The sequence below is a fragment of the Toxorhynchites rutilus genome, unplaced genomic scaffold (genome assembly GCF_029784135.1).
Source record: "Toxorhynchites rutilus septentrionalis strain SRP unplaced genomic scaffold, ASM2978413v1 HiC_scaffold_168, whole genome shotgun sequence".
NCBI lineage: Eukaryota > Metazoa > Arthropoda > Insecta > Diptera > Culicidae > Toxorhynchites > Toxorhynchites rutilus.
The window spans coordinates 1-25,000 of record NW_026599727.1 but is presented as its reverse complement, the minus strand read 5'-3'; the positions used below and the strand labels follow the sequence as shown (position 1 = coordinate 25,000).

At 40.0% G+C, this 25,000-nt stretch overlaps 1 protein-coding gene across 1 annotated transcript; it reads right to left on the bottom strand.

The window, feature by feature from the left end:
* Positions 1–1,797: 1,797 nt before the first annotated feature.
* Positions 1,798–12,590, bottom strand: LOC129781698 (protein kinase shaggy-like; the record flags this gene model as incomplete). Its single annotated transcript, XM_055789270.1, has 6 exons — positions 1,798–2,027; positions 2,090–2,327; positions 2,393–2,503; positions 3,172–3,225; positions 6,334–6,417; positions 12,321–12,590. Coding segments are annotated over 6 exons (972 nt in total), but the record flags the coding sequence as incomplete, so codon positions are not given.
* Positions 12,591–25,000: the final 12,410 nt, after the last annotated feature.

Genomic DNA, 25,000 nt, shown 5'->3' with positions numbered 1-25,000 from the left:
CATTTGATACCATTTGAAAACCTTGCCATATGGTTGCTTTCCAAAGCCATGAATAATAATCAAAGTTGCTGTTCGATTTGCTTGGCTTAATATGGGTTGATTTGACAGTTGCACCATGACGAAGTGGTAGCGTATTCGTGATTTGTCCCACGCGCAAAAGTCGCAAAAAGACTTTCAATCGCCGCGAGAGTGACCCGGTGGACTGTGAAAAGGGTCTTAGAACGAGAAAAGAAACGACCACTATCCGCGAAGGTGGCTACAGGTCGTCTGAGCTCAGCTCGGATTTCGAGGGTTATCGGTGCCATCAAAGGAAGATTCAGGCGAATCCAGTGCGTTCAACGAGGAAATGGCGAAGGAACAAGGGATCAGCGACTTATGCGACGAAATCGAGGGCACGGAAAAAAACTCATGATTACCGAAGGCATCCGGGTGCATTCAGGGTGAACCGAGTTGGTTAGAAAATCTTGAACTACCTCAAGCGGAAAAAATCGGTCACCGATGAGAGCATGTTTATCGTCGATCCCTTATCAAATTTCGAAACCGATCCCTGTATTAGTTCTCCCCCGGTGAGACACGTAGCCGACGAGCATGTAAACATGTATTCGACTAAGCAAGGTGATTACGATGTTTGGATTGGTGGCTTCCGATGGCAAAAGTAGGAACCCGCTGTTCATTCCAGGAGGTGACAAAGTAAACATGGAGATTTACATTAGGATTTCAAGTTTTTAAATTTTTACATTGCTCAATGGTGCAAACATTAACACGCCTACGGTAATAGGCCAAATTCGGGCTTCTGCAACAATAGTAGCCGCACAGTCGGAGTCCTCTACTGACGAGATGATACTCAACAGCTGGAGAAGGTTAAGCTCCGTGTCGATCAATGGAATGGTGCAGTATAGAACTGGGCGCTTAGTTCGAAAAACAGGTCTGGTTTTAGGTGTAGTCTGACTTGAAATTTCCGACAATGTCCAAGAATATTCTTAAAGATTTCGGGAAATCGCTTGAGGAAGTGCTTCCCAAAACAACTTGTACTGATTGTGTTCACTTCGTCAAAGTCGAGGACTTCCATGAATATTTCAGATGATAAAATTTTAGACGATACAAGTAAAAAAAACGTTGGTTAATGTTGACGTATGACGTTGTCAACATTAAGGTATCAAAATTTTTGGATACGACAATTTGTTTGAGTACAAAGTCAAGAGGACCATCGTTTTCATGCCATGTTATCCCTTCGTTCATTCCTGCGGTCATAAGTCTTGTTTATGTGTGAACTGTTGTTTGTTGTTGTTGGTTTTGTTTGTTGAAAACGAAATGATTTAGTGGCGGTGTACTGAGTTTTATATTCTTGTAACTCTTCGAAACGAGATCATATTCTCGAATCACGGAGTATGTGTATCTTATTAAGAACAGTTATGCGGCGGCACAGGTTTTTTTTCTATGGTAAACAAATCTCAACTCGCTTATATGTTGATTTTCTTTTCGTCTTACTCTAATACGTTGATGTTCGGTCGTGGCACTAGGTAAAGACATTCGCTCTAGCATTAACTGAAATGAGTCGAAGCGAATCACACCTGAGAGTATGTTGAATTTTCGTTCGATTGGCTGGTTTGTTGTTTATTCTGGTGTTGCTATTTCTTTGTGTGCAATATTGTATATCTCTGAGATAATAAAAAAGAGGAAATACTGTGCTGAGCGACGGAGCCACAGCTTTCGTTTAAGTCTGTTCTCGAATGTGTGTGTTTGTGTGTAATGGGAGGGTCTTCTATAGGAAAAAGTGTGTGTCTGTGTATTCATACCGCAACAGAGTCTATCCTAATTCGTAGCCTCGCTTACCTTTTGCCATGGATGACTCTTGATCTGAGGGAATTTGAATTCGGTGTAGTTTGGATTCATTTCCTTGATTTGTTCGCGTGTTGGCGTTCCGAGGACTTTGATGATTTCTACGAGCTGGTCGACACCGGAGTCGCCAGGGAAGATCGGTTGTCCCAAAAGCAATTCGGCTAGTACGCAACCCGCACTCCATACGTCTATTTTAGTAAATGAGGGACGGTCAAGCATAACTTTTTTTTTTAATTACGACAACACCTACCAATTTTAGTGGTGTAGTTTATGGCGCCAAAGATCAACTCTGGTGCTCGGTAGTACCGCGAGCAGATGTACGACACGTTCGGTTCGCCGTGTGTCAACTGCTTGGCGCTGCCGAAGTCACACAGTTTCAGCACGGCCGTCTCCGGATCCAGCAGCAGATTCTGGGGCTTTATATCACGATGGCAAATACCGAGCGAGTGGATATAGGCAAGACTTCTGAACAGCTGGTACATATATAGCTAGAAACGAAAACAATGTAATGTTAATGCCACCATGAATCCATCAAAATCATACGCCAACTTACTCTGATGAAATTGATTGGTATCGTTTGTTTATTTTTAGCATAATAACGAGCCACTTTGTAAACGGTTTCTGGAATATATTCGAGCACTAGGTTTAGATACACTTCATCTTTCTGTAAAAAGGGAAAAGAAAAATTGGTTAGCAATTGAACATAAGAGTACATATGATCAGTGGCGTTGAGTGAAGATTTTGCTCCCGGGGCGGATGAGGCTCGCGTCAGAAAACATATTTATCCAATTTCTTCACATAAATTCGGTTCATTCTGCACCCCTAGAACCGTGCACCCGGCGGTGGTTCGCCCCCTCCGCACCCCCAGTCGACGCCACTGCATATGATCAAATCAAAGATCTACATGCTACGCAAATCCGGTGAATGTTCGGGATGTGATGGAATGTACCGCATGTTTTTTCTCTGCACCCTTCATAACTGCCTTAAGAACTACTTCTTTCGATGCAGAATGATATGTTATCACAAGTCAATGATGTTAGCATCGAAATCCCAATCTAAACAATGGGTTAGAAAAACTGTTACATTCGAGAGGAACAGGCGCGTTGGGCGTACTTCAGGGTAAATAATGTTGGAGAAAGCAACACGTGGACAACGGAATGGCTACAGAGTGGAATAATAGCGAGCGGATTCTATGCGCGGACGCATTTTGTTTTCCACAGTTGTGGTCAATTCAAGCGCAAGCGTTTTATTTTTAGCGAATAATTCGATGAGGCACACACAGAAACGCTTCAAACGCTTGCTGCTGCTATTGTGGCGACGGGCTGTGTCTACCTGTGATTGCAATGCACTGGCAAATATTCCCATGTCGAGGGGGAAATCTTCCCGCTTTGCAGATACGCAGATTGTTAGAGGAAGGTAATGAAGTAGTGGTGTTTTCGATGTTAAGGAAATTGACGAACCGAAAAGAAACGATTAAGAAAAGAGAGAAAGAAAAAGAAGACAAAAGAAAATTTGAAATCATTATTTAAGAATTGAAACATTGAAAATCAATGGAAAATGTGAGAAAGCAAATGCAATTACTAGGATACCAAAATAAAGAAGTAGGGACTATACAATGGTAAGATACAAAATAATAAGGACTACGAGGAAAAGAAACAAGCTACCGAAACATTTAATTTCTCATTCACGATCTCGAGTTTGGAAACGTGAAATATCATTTAATTTAATAGTGTGACCCACCATCGATAGAAATCCACGGTTTTGCTAGTGGTGCAATGGATTATTATGTGCCTTTGACTGCGGAGTCTGTCAAAGAGCTTTGAATTCAATTTGACATAGACAGCATCGAGAGAACATATGCAGTTGTCGAGAATGAACGTACTGGAATCCCTCTTGGTAGTAATGATAGAATGGGCAATGACGAATTTGTGTTGATCGATAAGTTTTTTTACTTTGGCTACTACACATTATGATCCACAGGGTTTTATGTGCAATGAACTTCGTTTATGGAGTGAAAGCCAATGGATGAATTTTAGGCGAACCAAGCGAGCCCGAAAAACGATAGGCGGGACTCATACAGATAAATTGGATTCGGTAGAAACAAGGAGAAGAATGAGTGGGGCTCCCAAATTTATGGGGGCATTGAATGTCAAAAGGCATATCCTAAAATGCCGTCTTAAATAACCGAACATTTTGTACTCATGAAGTAGTTTTGTGCAATTCTTCAGCGATCTGACATGGTTATCATAGCATGGTTAATTGCACAATGCTGATCAATTTCGATTTCTCAATTGCCAACGAAATATATTTAAAGAAATTTCTGATCTTCATTCCTTGAATTTGTATATAACTTTTTTGTAAATTTGTCATGCCTAAAACGAACCGAAGGGATTGTTTTTTTTTCAATTTGTTGTGTCTTCTATTTTGTTAGTTCTATCGCTGTGACAGCTTTAACAAAATGACGAACGCTTCGGTTTACCCGAGTCAGTTGTCGTGTGAAGGCTGTCACGAGCAGACTCGTAAGAAATCGTAAAAAATCACGTCAGGAAGTGTATCGAACGTATGGTTGTCATTACAAGTATACGTAAACAACGTCTCAAATTTGCGGTTAATTTCACGAAAATCACGATTCATTTAAAAAAACTCAACGCACTGTTCGTCCATTTTATAATCGGTATAATCATTCATCAGAGAAATTAACTCGAGCAATCACTGTTAGCGACCCTTGCTTTATTCTGCGAGGTACAAGACGTATCGTCAAAAACGTCATGCAGTTCGTGACTATATATGGTGCGCTTTATGGGTGGTTATGGTTATGGTGCGCTTTATGGGTCGGTTGTATCATTGGCCCGATTTTCTTTGAAAATTATACTGGCACGTTAAAGTTTATGGTTTATGATCACCGACTTTTTTGTACCACGATTGAGGGGAGGATCTATGGTTTCAACAAGACGGCAGAACATGCCACACCGCGCGTGCCAAATTTTATTTGTTTGAATAAACATTATGGAACGAGTAATTTTACATAATTGACCCGTGAAATTTCATTCCAATTTGAAGTTTTATACCCTTTAAAACAAACTAAATTGAACGTCCAAATAAAAATTGATTCATCAAAAAAAAGTGTTATTTCGAAGAATTTCACATACTTTGGAACTGCTCGCAATTTTGAAAAATATTGAAAACATATTACACGTAGTAATACAGAATAATACAACAAAATCGTAATGACATGTTGAGTGTCGAGTATAGTTCGGGACCATGAAGTTTATCGACCAGTTGAATGAAACTCTAGGCTCACTCATCCGGATTTCAATGCCAATCACACCGTGTTTAGCGTGTCGGCATTATTCCTTATCTCTCGCTTCAACTGTGAATAAATATCAATCCGAATTGACTTGATCTTTCTAAGGAACTTTCACGCGTGGTTCAAGATGACAAACAACTTTTATTTCATCGTCTGGTGAGAATAAATAATTGGAAATGATAACGTCGGGTCTGATTGGCGGGGCGCAGAGGCTGATGTTTCAGTTCAAAATATTAAAAAATAACAACACGTAGGCAATGTGAAGATAACTGCTTAAAGGTCTACGATCAGTGAGTATAGTCCTCCCAGGAAGCCCCACAAGTCGAAATATCGTCCATACGTAGCGCCGCCAACGTTGTTTACAGGTTTTTATTGCGATTTTGTCTACCCCCAAATCGGATGATGATGGCAAGCGGACCTGTTGAGCTGTCCGCCTTTCGACGGCGGCCGGCTGTGTTATGCAATGATTTTGCGTACACTTTATTGCTCTAGAACACAACTCGGATGGATGTTTGTTGTTTTGCTGAGGGGATAATCCATCAAAGTTATTTGCATCGCTCGCGCTGTCTCGCGACGTAACGCGCGGCTGTGTGGATTGAAATTATATTGTTTTGCTGTGGCATAACACGCTTTCGCATCGACAGGGTTATCGTTTCACAAACTTGACAGCGCAGCAATTTACGCGCTTTGGGATGCTTCGGGTAGGAGAAATTGTACCCCATTGAACACAATGAATAATCTCAGTACTCATAGCGTTCGACTTTTGACCCTGGGTTTTGCTTTTCCGATAATAAAGTTTCAGTTCCTTAGAATCCGGAATCATAAAATCAGCTCTATCTCAATAGAGATTTAGTGAAATAAAAAGTTGATGAGTTAAAAAGTAGATTAGTTATTACACCTTTAACCAACGTTGAATCGTAGAACAAACGTCATCCATTGGAAAAATGAGATATTAAATTAAATGTAATCATTGATGTAAACTTCACACAAAAATTCTATACACGATAGAATTCCTTTCTGGCCTTTGCTAATGGCCATTCTTAACCAACAATAATCTGTTGTAATCTAACAAAACAACAGTGTGTGAAATTCTACCTATATATTAGATGAAATGCGTACAGGATGATATGTTAGAACGTCTTTCGATTTTCATTCGATTGGATACTTCTTCACTGAAAAAAACTTACCTTTTCGCCACTGGAGTAGAAGAAGAACTTCAGTTTAACAATGTTACAGTGTTCTAGCTTCCGCATAATCTGTAATTCACGGTTCTGAAAAGAGACGAAAGTGGAAGAAGAGAATTAAAACACAATTGGCGCATCAATTGATACATAATTATATCACAGTATAGCTAGCTACATGATCGAATCCTAGCCCTTTGGGTACGAGCGTCGTCTATAGGCGACATCATGGTGATACTGCACATCGATCATACCAGCGCGATATGCATACTTTTCGGCGCAGTGCTCCGTTCAGCGTTCAGCCAAGTGTCAGGATTAGAGCCACTTACAAGTGTGCCCGGTTCGCCTCCAGTGTGGATAATAAATATAAGAACGGGTTTTACTCCCCTTCCCACGCACCTAATAAGCAAAGGTTTCGAATAAGCTCTGTTTGATCTTGAAAAGCATTCGAGTGGGTCAATTGATTCAGCAAAGCCTTTTCTTCACTCAATAATACTTCCGGGTCGCGTCCGTCGTCGTCCCTATTTCAGTCTTTCGAGTCCTTTTTCACCCTCTCTCGCTAAATTGGTTCTGTACTCCATTGGCGTGACTCTCTCATCGAAGGGTCACCGCACTATATAATTGAGTCCTCATCTTTGTTTTTTTGTTCCAACGCGCGATTTTTCGAACATTGTTTTACATAATTCACTGAACTGTTCATGTTCATTGATTGGGGTTCCACCAATCTCGTATTCTTCTCTGTTTTTTTATTGTTTAATTTATTTCATGTTAACGTTAACATTGTGCGACTGATTCTTTGTATAGATACAGCTACATCCATTATAAAAATGGTTGCGTTTGTATTAATGATAAAAATATCAGAGCTGGCGCTGATATTCGAAAAAAAAAGATTATTTGTTATATTATTATTATATTATTAAAGCTTATCATATTTTCTCATCCTTTCTATTCTTGATTAGAAGAACAGTATTGAATTGCTGCTAGAAAATTCTTCATTTTTATTGTGATGAAATTATAAGAATTTTCTATGTTTCTCAATCAAAAGTCCATCAAAAAGTTTCTTGACATGATTATTGTGGCACAACGATGTGGTATAGAATTTGCTGAGTAACATGAAGATAATGTTCTTTACTTGCCATCAAAACCATCAGCCTTCTGTCAAAAATTATGATTACACATCACTGATGAGAATCAATTAAAACTGTCAACATTACCTTGACATTTGGTGGTTTCGATGGCGTTATTCCGAAGCTTCTTGGCTGGTTTAAATATCAGACTCGGGAACCAGTCTTAACGTATGCATTAACTAGCATCATTTATTAATACTTAGTTGAGATTTATTAAGCCAAATAACACGCCTTGAATGTATTCTGAGGGGCAAGCTCTAGAATACGCGTGACCACAGTGCAAGTCGAAGGAAATTTTTTTGAGGAAAAATCCCCCGGCCGGAACGGGAATCGAACCCGAACACCCGGCATGATAATGTGAGACGCTAACCACTCGACCACGGGTGCACCATTGTAAAACACAAATTTCATTTTTAAAGTTTTGTTTTCCCCACTTGATCGATGTTAACCTCAGTTGAATGCGTTGAAGGCAAGCAAAGCAAATCTTCCAATACATCTTTACCGTTTTTGAATGCACCGCAGTGTTCACATAAAGCCTGTCCACGTTAAATTTCGGACACTTTTCTTTCAGTGTAGTTTATGAAATATTTCACTAATCAATGAAATATTTCACTCACATGACAGCTGAAGCCCTCCTCTTCATTTCGATTGCCAACATGTTTACATTCTTCTTCAGTTTGGTAAAATGGCGTCGAATCAAGTGGAAGTACGCAAACGCATTTTGCGCGAACGGCAGCAATATCCAACACTGTCGGTACGCGATCTCGCCAAAAAGCTAAAACTGCCGAAGAGTACCGTGTTTAGTGTGTGCAAATCGTTTGACCAGCGCTTAACTGTGGATCGGAAGGTTGGAAGCGGAACAAATCGAAAAGTATGCTCCCGACAGATGGACCGAAACGTGGTTGCCATTATTGAGAAACATCCCAATCTTTCAGTTAGAAATGTGGCTCGAAAGGTTGGAAAATCAAAACCATAGGTACAAAAAGTGAAGCAGATGTATGAACTGAAGGCGTACAAAGTGAAAAAGGTGCCCAATCGTGATGATAAGCAAAATTTCACTGCAAAAAGCCGTGCTAAGGTGCTCTACACCCAGTTTTTGCAAAAATGTTCATGCACCATAATGGACAATGAAACTTATGTTCTCGAAGAAATCAAACAGCTTCCGGGTCTCGCTTTTTATACTGCAATACGAAGGAATGCCGTAGCCGAGTATTTCCGGACCAAGAAGCAGTCTAAATTTCCCAAAAAGTACTTGGTTTGGCAGGCCATATGCAGTTGTGGCCGAAAATCCAAATCTTTCATCTCTACCGGCACTGTCAACAAAGATGTCTACGAGAAGGAATGTCTCCAGAAGCGGTTACTACTAATCATAAGAAGCCACGACTCTCCAGCGTTGTTTTGGCCAGATTTGGCCTCTTGCTACTATGCAAAATCCATCCTGGAATGGCATAATGCACATGAGGTCAAATATGTATCAAAAACAGCAAATCCACCGAACTGTCCAGAACTTCGCCCAGTGGAAAAGTAATGGGCTCTGGTTAAGCGAAAACTATTCGAAACTAAGAAGAAAGCGAATAGCATTAATGATTCCAAGAGAAGATGGAAAAGCGCCGCCGCCAGCATATCTGAGGATACGGAACGGAACCTAATGGCAGATGTTCCCAAGAAAATTCGTGAATTTTACAGACAAAGTAATTAACATGGAAGTAAGCTTTCCATGTTTGAGATATAAGTTTATTTTACTGAAATAAACAATCGGTTTTGTTGTATTGCATTATTCTTTGTTTAACTGGCATCGTCTTGGTTTCCAAAATTAACGTGAACAGGCTTTACATGAGTTTTTGATGAAGTTTCATCGTTTCATCGTAAGCCTTCTCTAACATTTTCAGCAATTCAGCAGATGGAATTACAATTGACTTAAATTCTTTGTTGCTCTTCTCTTTTGGGTGCCATCTGGGTTGTTAATAACCGCTTCAATGGGGTTAGCATCCTGATTACATGGTCCGACCACTCCAATTTTCCCGCTTTTGCGCTGTGTAGATGGTTCTTCGAGAACCTGTTGGTGCTCAATATTTCAGCACCTGCGCCGTATTCCGTCCGATGTCCAAACGCCACCAAAAATAACCATTCGTTCGAAAACGACAAGTGCTACCAGCATTGTTCGAGTTTCATGCGCGTAGAGGACAATCGGTATTATCAGCGTTCTTGTACAGGGTTAGCTTTGTTCAAAGACGCACTCGATGCGATCGTAGGATTCTGCGGAGTCCAAATATAGCACGATTGTCCGATGAGATGCGTTTCCGGGTCTCCTTGCTGGTCTCGTTGTCGGCGGCTATCAGTGATCCCAAGTTCACGAATTCGTTCACCACGCCAAGTTCACGAATTCGTTCACCACGTTCACCACAATAACAGAAGATGGGAGTTTTCGCCTTGCCGAAGTACACCGTGACAGAACGCCTGAGATTTGCACACTGCGTGGCACACGGATTATCGTTGCCTGATTCAATCTTGTTAGCTTTATAGGAAAGTCGTGTTCGTCCATGATTCTCCATACCTTTCTCGGTCAATTGTATCATATGCGGCTTCGAAGTTGACGAAGATGTGGTGTATGGAGACTAGAGTGCCAACGAAAGCGGCCATCTCGAATTTTCAAAACGAACTTGATTAAAAATGTTGATTCCCACGAAAAACTACCCTATGCAAAATATCTGCTCAATCGGACTTCATTTACTAGTGTCGCACAGCGGTCAAAGTTGGAGTTTTTTGAAAACCGAAAAATCACCCACGGATGGAGGTAAAGGAAATCGGGGTTTTCGAAAAACAAATTTTTGAAGCCAAAAGTCTTTAAATTGCATGAAACGTCGAGATCTAGTGTCATCTCGAAAAAAAATTTTGTCAAAAATCGACGCTCTGGGACTTTTTTTTCTTGAATACGAGACGAAACGTATGGAAACGTGAGTACCAATAAAAATAATTATCTGGATTTTTCATTCGGAACTTGCTGCGAAATGTTGATTTGCACGATAAAATACCCTCTGCAAAATATTGGCTCATACGGACTTCATTTACTATTGTCGCAGGTCTTAAAATTTTAGTTTTCTTTAAATCGAAAAATCACCCAAGGGGGGAGTAAGGGAAATCGGGGTTTAAAAAAAAAAATTATGCCAAATGTCTTAGAATTGCATGAAACGTCGAGATTTACTGCTATCACGAAAAAAAATTTCGTCAAAAATCGACTTTTCAGACAAAAACGGCCAAGTGCCGAAAAGTCAATTTCTGACAAAAAAAATTTGAGCAGATATTTTTCATAGGGTAGTTTTTCGTGGGAATCAACATTTTCAATCAAGTTCGCTTTGAAAATTCGAGGGTCACTTTTTTCCCATACATCCATTGGCACTCTAATGGAGACTTGATACTCGCGACACTTTTGGAGGATCTGAAGTAGACTGAAAAATTGGTCCGTTATCGAGCAAACAGACATGAGCCCGACTATCAAGCCGGATTCATGTCAAACTTCCCACAAATCTAATTACTATTAACGATAAACGTTGATCTTGGATAGAATTCTGAAAACACCTTTCAGGATCGCCGTATCCCCTTTATAGATATGGGGCAAATTACTCCATAGTTAGCTGTTTCGCGCCCCAGATCCTGACTATTCCCCGGTATATACATTGTATAAGTTTTCCCGGACCACCCTGAATAGCTCCGCTGGGTGAATGATAAGCATCTTTAGCAATTACTTTGCGGTTTTCAGCTGATTGATGGCCTCTATACCTTCATTCAATTCATGTTTATTGCGTCCTTGTGGTACTCTTCAACAACGTCTTGATCTCCTGTCTGCGCGTTGTTCCAGTGTTCATCATAGTGCTGCATCTATCTTTCGATCAACTTGTGTTCGTTTGTCAAGGTATCCCAGGGGTTTCCACGATACGGCTCTGAAGATCGAGTGTCATCGCACCATTGTTTTTCTGGGTAGGATTTCAAATTTTGTGTTGTCAATTGTTTCTTCTCAATAGAACACTCTGGGCGCAGATCACTATCTGTAATAAGCTGTAGTACCAATATGGATTTCCATTGGTTTGTAACAGTGACATTTCACCCGCCGTTAGGGAACTATGGGCAAAATGTACTCTCAAGCCTGAATTCCACAAGGCGAAATTGAAGAAACGTGTACGGCATTTACTACACGCCTTGTTTCCATCGAAACGACACGATGCGACAATTGAACCCTTCTACATAATTGAGGTGACGAAAAGTGTCATCTTCTACTCCTGTTACCTCAGTGGAAACCCACCTTTATAATCCGAATGGACCCCATTTTAATAGAATATCTTGCACAGAAACCTGATTTTTATTCTGCCCCCCCTAGTCAACCTTTCTGTGTGGCTTGTTATAAAAGTTTTTCACATTCATTCTGTCATATCGAAATGACCTTCCTCTGGCATCAAATGTTTCACCCGAATCAGGAAAAGTAGAAGAGAAATCTAGGTCGGTCATGACAACCATTTGTTGTTGAAAAACTTTTCCTTCCGATTGAGATGTTCAGTTTGTGACAAGTTGTTAGTTGCTTTTATACCATCCCCCTTAACCCTTTCTCTACGACAGTGTGCTTCACCGGAGTGCTACCGCTGAACGGAGCACTGCGCCGAAAAGTATGCATATCGCGCTGGTGTGATCGATGTGCAGTATCACCCTGATGTCGTCTCACGACGACGCTCGTACACACAAGTCATCGCGCAGATGTCGTCTATAGACGATGCTCGTAGAGAAAGGGTTAATATTGAATATGAAACATTCCCAGTGGAAAACAGCCAAATGTTCATGGTGACACGATTGACATTCCATCCATTTTTTTGCACTCACCTTAAATCTTTTATCCTGTAACACCTTCTTGATTGCGACTAGCTCTCCCGTATCACAGAGCGTCGCCTGGAAGACGACTCCAAAGCTGCCATTGCCGATCACCCGCGTATCTGTGTACGATACTTCTTGTGGTCTGTCTGGTCCTTGGCCGGCTGTAGCCACAACCGTTGTCACTTTTGAACCATCCTTACCTGCAGGAGAGAAAAAAACGGGAAACGTCAAAACGATCCGATTAGTACTGCAAGGTTTGAGTACACTTTGCCAGTATCGAGTTTACGGCAGGCACAGATGAGTTTGGAAACACGAAACTGGAACGGCAATAAGTGAAACATTTTGATAGAGTGATGCACATTGATGATAATTTCACCATGGTATCCATTGTACCATTGGTGAGTGTTTGTCTGGTTCCCCACCAGTATCAACCTCCAGCACCTTGCCACGACGCGGGTGGGAGTTGAATTCTCAAAAAGTTTTTTCTCTTTCGATGACGTTTTCGTTTGTGCTATGTATTACGCACACGCACAAAAAAGTGAAAGAGTGAAAAAGGCCTCATTACATTACAACACTTTGCGTTCGGTATTGATGTGATTGCGGACAATCTTTTTGAATCCCCTTTCTCAGTCGGTTATCGCTTGCTTGAATATGCATCTGCTTGGTGGTAGTGTTTGAATTTTGGTGCACAATTGGTTCCCGAAATCACTTGACTTCACAAATGGATTTTTCCCATGGGAAAAGACTACTGAATGGCGCATCGCTCAAGTAGCGAATGTAGGTTGCCATTTTTGCCAGAATCTCGTGGCATCATTGATGGGGAATGAGGAACAGAAGCTCTGACGCGGTCTCATCCAGAAGTCGATGTCGAAGGATGGAGAATTCCACAATATTAATATTCATAAAGTGAGAGCAGAGCAAACCCGCGCGTGTATTCGCAGGCTGGCTGACTATTGTTTGGCGACTGAGTTTTCTCTTTCAACCTAAAGAGATGTTCAAAAATTGAAGACGATACGGTACGAGAATACACCACACCTTCTACCTACGTGATAGTAGAATTCAGCGGATAAAGTCAGTTTTGGCCCATTCCTGTCACCATTAGATATAGGGCATAAAAGCGTGTCTGCGTGACAAAAGCATCTCGATGAAAATATAATAACGCTGTACGACCTCGGTTGGTCTGCTCCTTCGTTTATGCTTCTCAGCCCATCTCAGAGGGTTTTCGTAAGTGGAATCAAATTTTCATTTTCCCATTTTCATGCGTGGCAGCAGTGAGTGAATCATGTGAAATTATTGGAGCTATTTTCGACCTTCATCAAATATGGAGCGTGTGCTGTTCCACTTCGGTAGGCTCGATTGGAATTGACTTCCCACCAACGACGTAAAGCTGTCGTAAAGCTGAAGCATCTCCGGTGGCGAACGTTTACGAATTAGCTGATCAGAATTGCAAGAAAGTTTCCTAAAAACATTTGGATTTCTGATCTAGTTACACTGAATGAACTGAACTTCTCGAGGGATTTTTTTTCACTATCTTGTAATGCAGTACTTATAGTAACCCGAGTGTATATTTGTTCTCGTGGATTCATTATGATTATTTGAAATTATGAATATGAAACAATCGAATATTAAACTTTTCGGCCAAAAGAAAGCTTCACAGATTCCAAATTTCTGATGTGTAATTTCGATTTGCAAGAGGGAGCTGCCATACATACAAAACACAAATTTCTGCATTACTCGAGAATTATTCAAGCAAATAAAACTAAATTAGGCATATGGAGGTTTTAGGGGACACGAAACGTTTCTATGGTGAATCGACACTTTTGCTTCCTCTCTAAGAGCGGCTGCCATACAAATGAAACACAAATTTCTGCATTACTCGAAAACTAATCAATCAAATGGAGCCAAATTTGGCATGTGAAGGTTTTTGAATATGAGAAATGTTTCTATGATGGTATGACACCCCTCTGTACTCTGAAATGGAGAGAGGGTCCCGTAAAAATAATACACATATGTCAACCGAACATATTCCAACCAAACACGACAATTGATTTTTTTTCAATGTGACAAAACGCACTCCTATATCATCTTCTATCTATATAAATAAAAATGGATCACCGAATGTGTTGATAAGAGCAAAACTCGAGAAAGTAATTGTCCGATTTAGGGTTGTCTTTATTCTATATATTTTTTGTATCAATCATTTATTCCATGTAATGGAGAAACATGTTATTTGCAAGTGGTTGAAAAATCTTGAATGAGAATTGTGTCTCAAAATAATATGATATTATAATGACGAGTTTTGGTAGAAGTACTAGGAATTTTATAGTAAAAGGTAATTTTAAAGGGTAGATTAGAAAATCAATCAATGAACAGTTCTGCGATTGGACCTATGAACGTGCGCTTAGTAAAAAACGTGAATGTGATAACGAAAAATAAATTTTGGGCGGAACGAAGTTTGCCGGATCAGCTAGTATACTATACAAATGGTATACCAGTGTTTGAGAGTAGCATATTTTCTGTGATTATTGTGTTCGTATACACCCAGGTTTTTTTTACGCGGGGGATACGTACCTACGGTAATTGGAAAATCCGCGTAAAAAATACCGCGTTAATTGGAAAATCCACGTAAAAAACCGCTAATTGAAAAATCCGCGTAAAAAAACCTCGCAAAAAAAACGCGTCAAAAACTTTCGTGTAATGTAATAAATCGGGATGCCAAAACACGTGCTAAAAATTAATTTTGGGTGTAAATTGTGGATCCCTTTTCTTCGGAAATCGTAGCAACGTGGCTATGTACAACAACATTTATAGCGATATCAGTTGATTTTAAACAACTTTGGCGATAACAGTCACGCAACTATGCTCGATGCTTCGTTTGTACTGCCAATTCCACTGCAGAGAGAAGAAGTTGGACGTCGTGAGTGACTCCGTGTACATCGGATATAGCCGATCCGGGACTTACAACATCCTTTCTCTTTTGGAGAAAGGCGAGATCGTCGAACGGATGGATGTCAGAGCAACTGACCAAAAGGCGAGGTTCCTGGCTAAGAAAAACCGAGGCGAGGCGAGGTACCTGGACATTCACAAAGAAAAACCGGAAAACTCGGAAACAGCTCCGCTAAGCGAGTTGATGCTGCTATAAGCGTCTCTGCCCAGTCCTAGTGGTACTTGGGACGTAAAACAGCAGTATAACGATGGTCCTCCTGCAAGATAATGGGGTTGGTCGCATTGCAAGCCGCACTACAAAAACACCAAGCAACGAACGATAGGATACACAAGAAGATTTGAACCAGACTAATCAACATAGACTCAGATGACGAAAACGGACTAACCATTTGAAACTCGGGGCATGGAATTGACGATTCTTGAATTTCATCGGAAGTACGTGTGTGCATTCCAAACTACCGCAAGTTTGACATCGTAGCGCTGCAAAACTGAGCACCGCCTACAAAGTGCTTTTACAAATTATCTTCCGTGGTCTATCGCCACTTACGAACCGATTCGTGGGATGTTATCAAGCCGACTTCATCGAAGGTCGGTCTATCTACCTTGCGGTAAATCCCCCAGAAATGAATACAGAGTCCCTACGAGAGCTCGGGAGAATCATAGACGGAAACGAATTTTCCAGGAAGTTGAAAAGACTGATTAAGGCTACGATGGATAGAATACAGTGCTGTGCGAATATCGGATTGATTGTATGATTCATTCGAGACTCGCAGAGGGCTTCGTCAAGATGATGATCTCTCTTGCTTGAACAGATCGAATCTATTCATCTGCTATGCTGATGACGTGGACATTGTCGGCAGAACATTTGAGACGGTAGCTAAACATTACACCAGACTTAAGTACGAAGCAGAGAGAGTTGGATTGATGCGTCTAAAACCAAATACATGCTGGCTTCCAAATCTCAGCACGACAGGGCTCGATTAGGCAGTATTGTAGTGATCGACGGTGATGAGTTCGAGGAGTCTTAAAACAACGTGCGTTAAGAACCATCTCCGGCGGTGTGCAGGAGGACGACGTATGGAGGCAGAGAATGAACTCATCAGCTCACACCGCTCGCCGGGGAAACGAATATCCATAAAGTGGTCAAAGCCGGAAGGATACGCTGGGCAGGATATGTTGCAAGAATGCCGGACAACTATCTTCCAAATTGGTGTTCATCGAGAATTCGGTAGATATGAACCGATAAGGAGCGCAGCGAGCAAGGTAGTTAGACCAAGCAGGACTTGGCGAGCACGAGGTACCAGCGGAATTGGAGAGAGATAGCCACGAACCGAGTTAATTGGAGAAATATTGTGAATCAGACCATGAAAATGAATTATTAAAAATTAAGTTTCCGAAGAACGTCCTTCTATGGCTGACTTTCAGCGAGAAGGGAATGTCCAAGCCGCTGTTCTTTCCTTTGAGGCTTGCGGTGAACGAGGAGAACAATTAGAACAGTTAGAAGTGCCTGTCGGGAGTTGCCGCCTTCATAAAAAAATATCACGCGAAGAAAGATGCGGTCTTGCGTCTTGAACATGCCAAGGGAACACTGAAGATAATGGCCGGCTGAAGATAAACGATGTACCGAACAACATCAACATGCCGACATCTTTAATTTTCATCAACTATGGCTAAGGTTCCGGCCAGCTACCGTAAGGCCTCTCGGATAGCTTCCGACTAGCTCTGTAATCTTTGTTGTTTTGAACAAAAACGAAACAGGGTGTAATAGGGTGTTTTCATAACTGTAGAACCAAATGGCACGAATTACAGCAAATTAATAAAATCAGGTCAACAGTTCTATTCCACTGGGAGATTGCCCAAAGTTGTTATTCTATCCAATTTATTTAGCGCTGCTCTAAGCAATAAAACTAGTTGTGTACATTAAATCAGCCGTGAAATCACCCAAGTGTATTACCATTTATTCCGCAGTAACGAACCCTTTTTCATCGGACATGGAAACCGCCGCTCATTACTATTTGATTCATTTGATATCTATTAATTGCATCAATTATCGAACTGTCACGCTGTTTTCGATGCCCCACCATACCGCGCTCGAGATCGACTCTGTCTTGTGTGTGTATAGATGTGAGATTGTAGCATATCCGCATGACAAAGTATATCTTCATGACAAGCAGCAATGGGGAACGGAGCTGTTACAGGTCACTTCCCGTTCGTAGCGTGGTTTAGTACAAATATGTGTCACACCTGTTGGTGGCGGCGTCGGCGGCGTTAACACGATATAAAAACAGTGTGTAATTCTTTTCGTTGGTTTTCCGTTTCATACGAAAATTTGCCGATATTTGCTATGGGAAGTGTAACTTTATGAGCAACTCTGTAACATCTGACATTGAATTGAAATCTTTACACGTCAATCATGGGAAACCCGCGGACCTTTGAAATTCGGTGAAGGTCAGTTGATTTCATGGAACGATGATGGTGGCAAATTTGAATTGTCTTCAGGGTTACATTCTTCAAGTTCAAACTTCATAAATGTGTCGCCTTCAATGATCCCTGACGTAAATAACAGTGGATATTTATAGGATTCACAACTATCTCGCTTCATACACAGCTCGCGGCATCTGTTTCCTCCTCAACCCATTGCCTGCTTGAGAAGCTTTTCTGCAGGTCATGTTCCTTTACTATTCAGAGTTCATCGAATATTCATGTGTTATATTTAGTTCATAAATTAGCATATGAATAGATCACTGTGATCGTGTTTTTCCACTTATTTGTTGCAGCAGCAGCAGCAGCAGTCGTTAGAATAATCGACTGCTTCGCACACGCCGCCAGAGATTATCATAATTTGCCGCTGCACACATACTATAATTCATCGTCGATGATAGAAGTTTCTCTAGAACCAACTGGTTCGTGCGGCACCTCATTTTAATTTGGTTTTCGCGATGCATCCCGCTGCAAATTCGAATTAGGCATCCGATTTGAACGACCTTGGATAACCGTATCTAAACCATAGGGCAATTTGTGAACGATGCTAATTATCCATTATACACTAATTGAATCGTTTGTTTGAGAAACCCCATAAACGCCTTTTTTATCACAATTGACTTTTTGGCAGATGTTGAGTCCTTGAGGGTACTTACATCGACTATCAAAATTTTAGAAAAAGTTATTCTACGAACCCCCTTAAATTGGGGTTGCTAATATTCGTTTGTTTGAGAAGACCCATAAGTCCATGTTTCTATTTATCACCATGGGCAACGTTGCGATAGGTATACAATTTCATTCATTGTTTCGTAGGAAGCATGCACAACTAAACATAATCGGAATGTCATAAAAAGGGCAAGAGTCAATGGAAAGTTATACAAAAATAGGGAGGGGAAAGGATGTTCCAGCTGAGATATTACTCAAACGATTTGAGAGACAAATCATCTCTCGGAAAACCTAAGCTGCGAATTGTAATTGACCTTGTAATACAACACATTTTGTCGTCTCCCTTAAAAGAATCCCACTATATCATCTTGGAGAAAATCGAGAACATTAGAAAATTGGAAGCCTATATTCCGAATGAAGATTAAAAAACACAAAAGCCCGGGATGAATCCAATTCAGGTAACAGAGTTCAAGTTACGAATTGCCCAATAAACCATTTGAAAGTTCGGTTGCCATTAAAATCTATTTTGCTTATACAATGTTCACATGCCTCACCCTTTTTTTAGCAGCTTAAAAAAAACCGATCTGGAAACGCATAGTAAGCTCTCAATTAAGGAATGTAGAAATGCACAAAGAACACTAAGCTGAGTGAGTGAACACTAAGCTGAGTGTAATACTTATCAAGTATTTTTCATATATTTGGTAATGCAAAAAGTATCTTAAAATATCCTCTATCTTACCCCACAAAGTATTTTTGTATTTCTATGCATTAAGAGTAAAACAGACAATACTTAGCCAGCATCCCTTCCTTCTCCACCCTCCTTCAATACAAAGCATAACTTATAAACAGTCTCATTCTTACATAGTATGAACATTATGCACATTTAAAGTACATAACATTGAATTGAATCACTTCAAAACCGCTCAACACCCCACATATTTCTCGTTTGTTTGAGAAAACCGCTAAGTCCACAAACTTTGAAGCGTTATATTTTTAGCTTAACTTGTTATATTGATGAAGTAGTGGTCCCAAATAATATGTATTGGGTCTAATAATCGAAGCTCATACCAATAAACTGGAGGACCCATTCAAAAATTTGAGAAAACACAGTTTTTAGTCGATTTCTCGCAAGTTCGTCAAGTGGACTTATGGGGTTTCTCAAACAAATAATTCGAATTAGAGGCGAATGAACTGAAAAGTTTAAACCCTCTTAAAGCCAAAAAGAAGAAGAAGAATAATTCGATTGTTTGTCCGAATGACAATATTCAAAATGCTCCCAATCAGATGGTCCAAGTGTCGATACATTGCTATCAGAGATACCATTTAGATATCTAGAGACCACGTTGGGCTTCCTCCAGCCCATATGAGTATCTAGGAATTTATTGGCCCGCTTGATGCATTCTGATAGCGGTTCTCCTTTCCGAAGAGCGGATTACGAATACTTACAGTGACCGCCACTGAATAGATGCAGATGACATACAAAATTGTGTCTGCGTTTTGATCCGGATGGTTTTGTTTTCAGTAGTGAAAACTTTCATCAAGATTGAAGGATACATTCAAAATTTATTGACGACTAGCTGACCCGGCAAACTTCGTCCCGCCCAAAATTTGTTTTTTGTTATCAATACCTTCAAACATTCACATTTTCTTAGTATGGGCAAGTTCACGGGCCCAATCGCAGAACTGTTCATTGATTGATCTTCTATTCGACCCTGTTGAATTTACCTTTCACTATAAAATTCCTAGTATTTCTAACAAAACTTCATTATAATATCAGATTATTTTCAAACATAATTCTCGTTCAAGATTTTTCAGCCACATGCAAATAACATGTTTCTCCGTTACATGGAATAAATGTTTTTATTTTTTTATTTTTTAAAGAGACTTTGCCTAATGTGGCATTCGCCTCTGTATATTGATTAAATTTCATTTTGTGAGTTTACAGTAATTCATATCTGATTGTATAGTTTGATGTCTTTTAAAAAATTCAGTACTTTTTCTTCCATGTTGTTGTTGTTACTTAAGATATCCCTTATATTGTTTGGTAGTCCGTTTCTTTTTTTTTTTATTAAATCGTTTATTTTTACAGGCTCAGTTACATAAGTTTAAAGGAGCCAATCTCCTATTTGTATAGTTACAAGTATATATAAACATTTTTTATTAATTCTAATGTTAATGAAGTAGAGAACCGATTACTCGCGGCTTGCTCGAGTTTAGAAGGGTGACATTTTGTTTCAGGAAAAGGATGGGATATAAGGATATGTTGACAATGTTCACACTCACATTCGCACTCACATTCATCATACTCAATTCTTAAGCCTATCTTATATCTAACATGTATTTACATTTCACCTTATTCTATTGTTAGTAAGAAGGAATTTGATTTCTCGCGAAGGGAAAGGAAAAGGAGAATATAAGGATATAAGGACAATCACACACGAAGATTGATAGCTTTTAGGAAGACATATATTTGGGACATGTAATCAAGGTCTAAACCAGCTAACACATCTCTCACCGGCACATTGGGCTGCCTTCCTCTAGCCCGAAGAGAGTTTTCTAAATTCGATCTGGCAACAAGATACTCCTCGCACGACCAAACAACGTGTTCGATGTCGTGGTAACCTTAACGTGGTAGTCCGTTTCGTCTCCTTTCAATAGCGTATTTACAGCAATCGAGAAGTAAATGGTTCACAGTGTTTGGTTTGCTACAGATGTCACACATCGCGGGAGGTTTCCTCTCGAACAGATGCTTTTTGTTGAACCAAGTATGTCCCAGACGCAATCTGGTCAGTACTATTTGCTCTCGCCTAGTTTGGAATAAATGTTTTATACAGAAAATATAATAGAATAAAGACATCCCTAAATCGGACAATTCCTTCCTCGAGTTCTGCTCTTATCAACACATCCGGCGATCCTTTTTTTTTGGTATAGATAGAAGAAGATGTAGGAGTACGTTTCATCACATTAAAATCCATTTCCAGTTCCGAACAAAGATCAGTTTCGCTAGCGCAAACATCAAATGGACTAACAGCACTTGTCACTATGTAATTGTAGAACATATGGGAATTTAATTTTCGGAATTTTCACTTTTTCCTTCAGAGTTTTCCGAAAATTTTCAATTGTCATGTTTGGTTGGAATATTTTTGGTTGAAATATGTGTAATATTTTTATGAGACCCCTTCTCCATTCCAGAGGAGGGAGGGGTGTCATACCATTATAGAAACATTTCTCATACCCAAAAATCTCCAGTTATGCAGAAGTTTGTGTTTCGTTTGTCTGGCAGCCCCCCTTAGTGATAGGGGGAGGAGTGTATTCACCATAGAAACAGTTTCATGCCCCGTAAAACCTTCACATGCCAAATTTGGCTCCATTTGCTTGATTAGTTTTCGAGTTATGCAGAAATTTGTGTTTCATTTGTATGGCAGCCCACCTTTAGAGAGGGGGTGGAGAGTCTAACTACCATAGAAACATTTATTGCACCCTAAAACCTCTATATGCCTAAGTTGGTTTCATTTGCTTGAATAATTCTCGAGCAATGCAGAAATTGTGTTTCATTTGTATGGCCTTCCCCGGCCCCAAAAGCCCCTACATACCAATTTTCATGTTGATCGGTTCAGTAGTTTCCGAGTCCATAAGAATCAGACAGACAGACAGACAGAAATCCATTTTTATATATATAGATGGAGCGCGAAAGGTGGGAAAAAGTTCTACACGCTCACGTTGGGAACCCGACGTGATCAGGAGTAAAGATCGCAAAACTCCTGAAATTTTCAAAATTGTTTGTAAATACCGTACTAAAAAGTCACCGGGAGACCCTTACGTTGGATATGGCGAACCAATCAGGAGTAGAGGTGGAAAATTTGACCGGTATCTCCGAGCAAAAGTGATTCGAGCAGTCCACAACAATCCTGGACTCTCCTTGTGGGATTTGGCGAAAAAGTTCACGGCGAGCCATAGTACAGCCATAGTACGAATTTGTATACGAGAAGATGCCAGCAAACACCCCAACAGAACGCTGAAACAGAACTGGGTTACTGAAACCCGTGCAAGGAAGCTGTACTAGCAAATGTTGACCAAGTACAAAGGATGCATTTTGATGGGCGATGAAACATACGTGAAAATGGATTTCGGACAAATAGTCGGTAATAAATATCACCTTGCCAAGCATAAAAGAGGTGTTACGGGTAGGTTCAAATTTGTTTACGTAGATAAATTTGCCCGTAAGTTGATGATTTGCCAAGGGATCTTCAGTTGTGGAGAGAAGACTAAGGTTTTCATCACTGGGGCAATAATGAATGGAAATGTTTACAACGAGGATTGTCTCCAGAACAGGATTTTGTCATTAATTCGATCACACAAAAGTTCGGTGAAGGTCTGACCTGGCTTGGCAAGCTGCCATTACAGCCGGTATATCGCCAAGTGGTAAAAGGAGAACAAGATCGATTTCATTGGAAAAACTATCAATCCACCAAATTGTCCAGATTTTCGTCCCATCGAGAGATATAGGGCAACTATTAACCCCAGAAGACGCACCACGCTAGATATGGGGTACAGACTAGGGGGGCGTTGCTGATTAATGGTCAGCTGCATCCCAATAGGAAGTATCCCGTGTCGGGCACAGGTACAGATCATTGAAGACAGCAACATCACAATTACGAAAACACTTGTAATACTAACCTCGAGCCAACCGCGAGTAATCGGTTACATATTACTAACATAGTTATAAGGCAAACATTGTCGAAATATTGAACTCCCGGCCCCGTCAGATTGACGCCATATGAGCCTTAATAAAAATATATATTTTGGATAAAAAAAAAAAAACTATTAACCCTTTCAATACGGCAGTGTAGTCCACCTACATCGCGCTGGTGATCGATGTGTGATCGTTGTGCAGTATCACCCATGCAATTTTAAGACATTTGGCATATAAAAAGTTCTTGTAAACTCAAAAACTCAAATTTTAACGTCTGCGACACTAGTAAATGAAGTCCGAATGAGCTAATTTTTTTTTTCGAGATGACAGTAGATCTCGATGTTTTATGCAATTTTAAGACATTTGGCAGCAAACATTTTTTTTTTGAAAACCTTGATTTCTTATACTCCTCCTTTGGGTGATTTTTCGGTTTTCAAAAAACTCAAACAAACCGCTTTGCGCCACTCTCCGTTAAATCCGATTGAGCTGATATTTTGCATAGGGTGTTTTTCGAGGTGATGAACATTTTTTGATGGGGTAACTTTTTGAAATTCAAGTTGACCATCTTCATTTTCACTCTAGTGGATCATCATGAAGCCGGAGATACCAGCTTTTGGACTCCAACCTTTCCGATTTTGGAATTTGTCTTTCTCATGATATGATTGCAATCACAACAGATGCTACTTCAGTAATGAAGAAAGTGGGATGGAATACATCTTGCGGTCGTTTACATTTTGTATAAGAAGAACCAACCTCATGTTGATGAAGTTATACAAACAGGTTCGTATGGCATTGTGCAAGTAATTTGATTGTGTTCTTTTAAAAAATGTTTCTTCTGAAGCTCAAAGTTGCATATCAATCTGACGGTGGATTCGGTAATTAAGATAGTGACTGGTATTCCTTGGAAAAGGATGGTAACGAGGAATTTGACCATGTTCAAGATTTTGGATTTTCAGAAGATCCCCAACAAAGAATGATATTCTCCAGCGATACGTTAAAGCTGAGTTTAGAAGAGGAATTCAGCTCATCTTGGATTGTAAGACGAGATGGAATTCACTAGTGGCCATGCTAAAACGATGTCCATGAACTAAGAAAAGCACTTCAAAATACGCTTTTAGATACCGGTGATAAATACGATCTGTATGAATCTGTCGTGAAAGTCTGGAGCCCATTGAAACAGTTGTTGGATATTCTTTCCATAAAAATTGGCCTTCAATTTATGATGGATCATTTGCTTAGATTATCCTATCAAAGAGCAGTTGTTAAAGCGACTAAAAGAAACCAGGATCCAACAGGTTCGAAATTAATTCATTTTAGGCCAAGAGTTCGAAAAATCGATCAGCAACTTTGATAATTTTTCATGTCTTTGGAAAGCAACCATATGGTAATATTTTTGCAACAAAAGATAGCTTAATTTTTTAGCTACCACTTACTATCAAGTTCATTCAATTTTGTATAACTTCATTGTGCAATAAATTCGATTCAAAGCAAGTATGTTTGGAAGGTGTTTTCGATTTCAATTAAAATACCCAATAACAAACAAAAACATGTGAACTTTTCTACAGTAGGACAAAATTCGTTCGACTGATCCCTGCAGGAAAATGACAGCCGGGAAAATTGAGTGTACGAAAAATCGAACATTGGCCATAACCAACTTTTTTTTCTTGCGAATCAATACCAACACATCTAACCTCCGCAGCGCATTTTGGTTTGTTTACTTTGGAAGACGGAAGTTTTTTCATTTGTTTTTGCCTTTTCAATTGTGAATGTTTGCAAATATCGATTAAATTAGCAAATATTATTGCAAAATTTAAGCAAATATTTTTTGTGCGTAATAACCTTAGTTGATGTCAGCCCGTAGAATATCGTGTGTGGTGGAGCTGAAGGAAATGATTAGTACGTG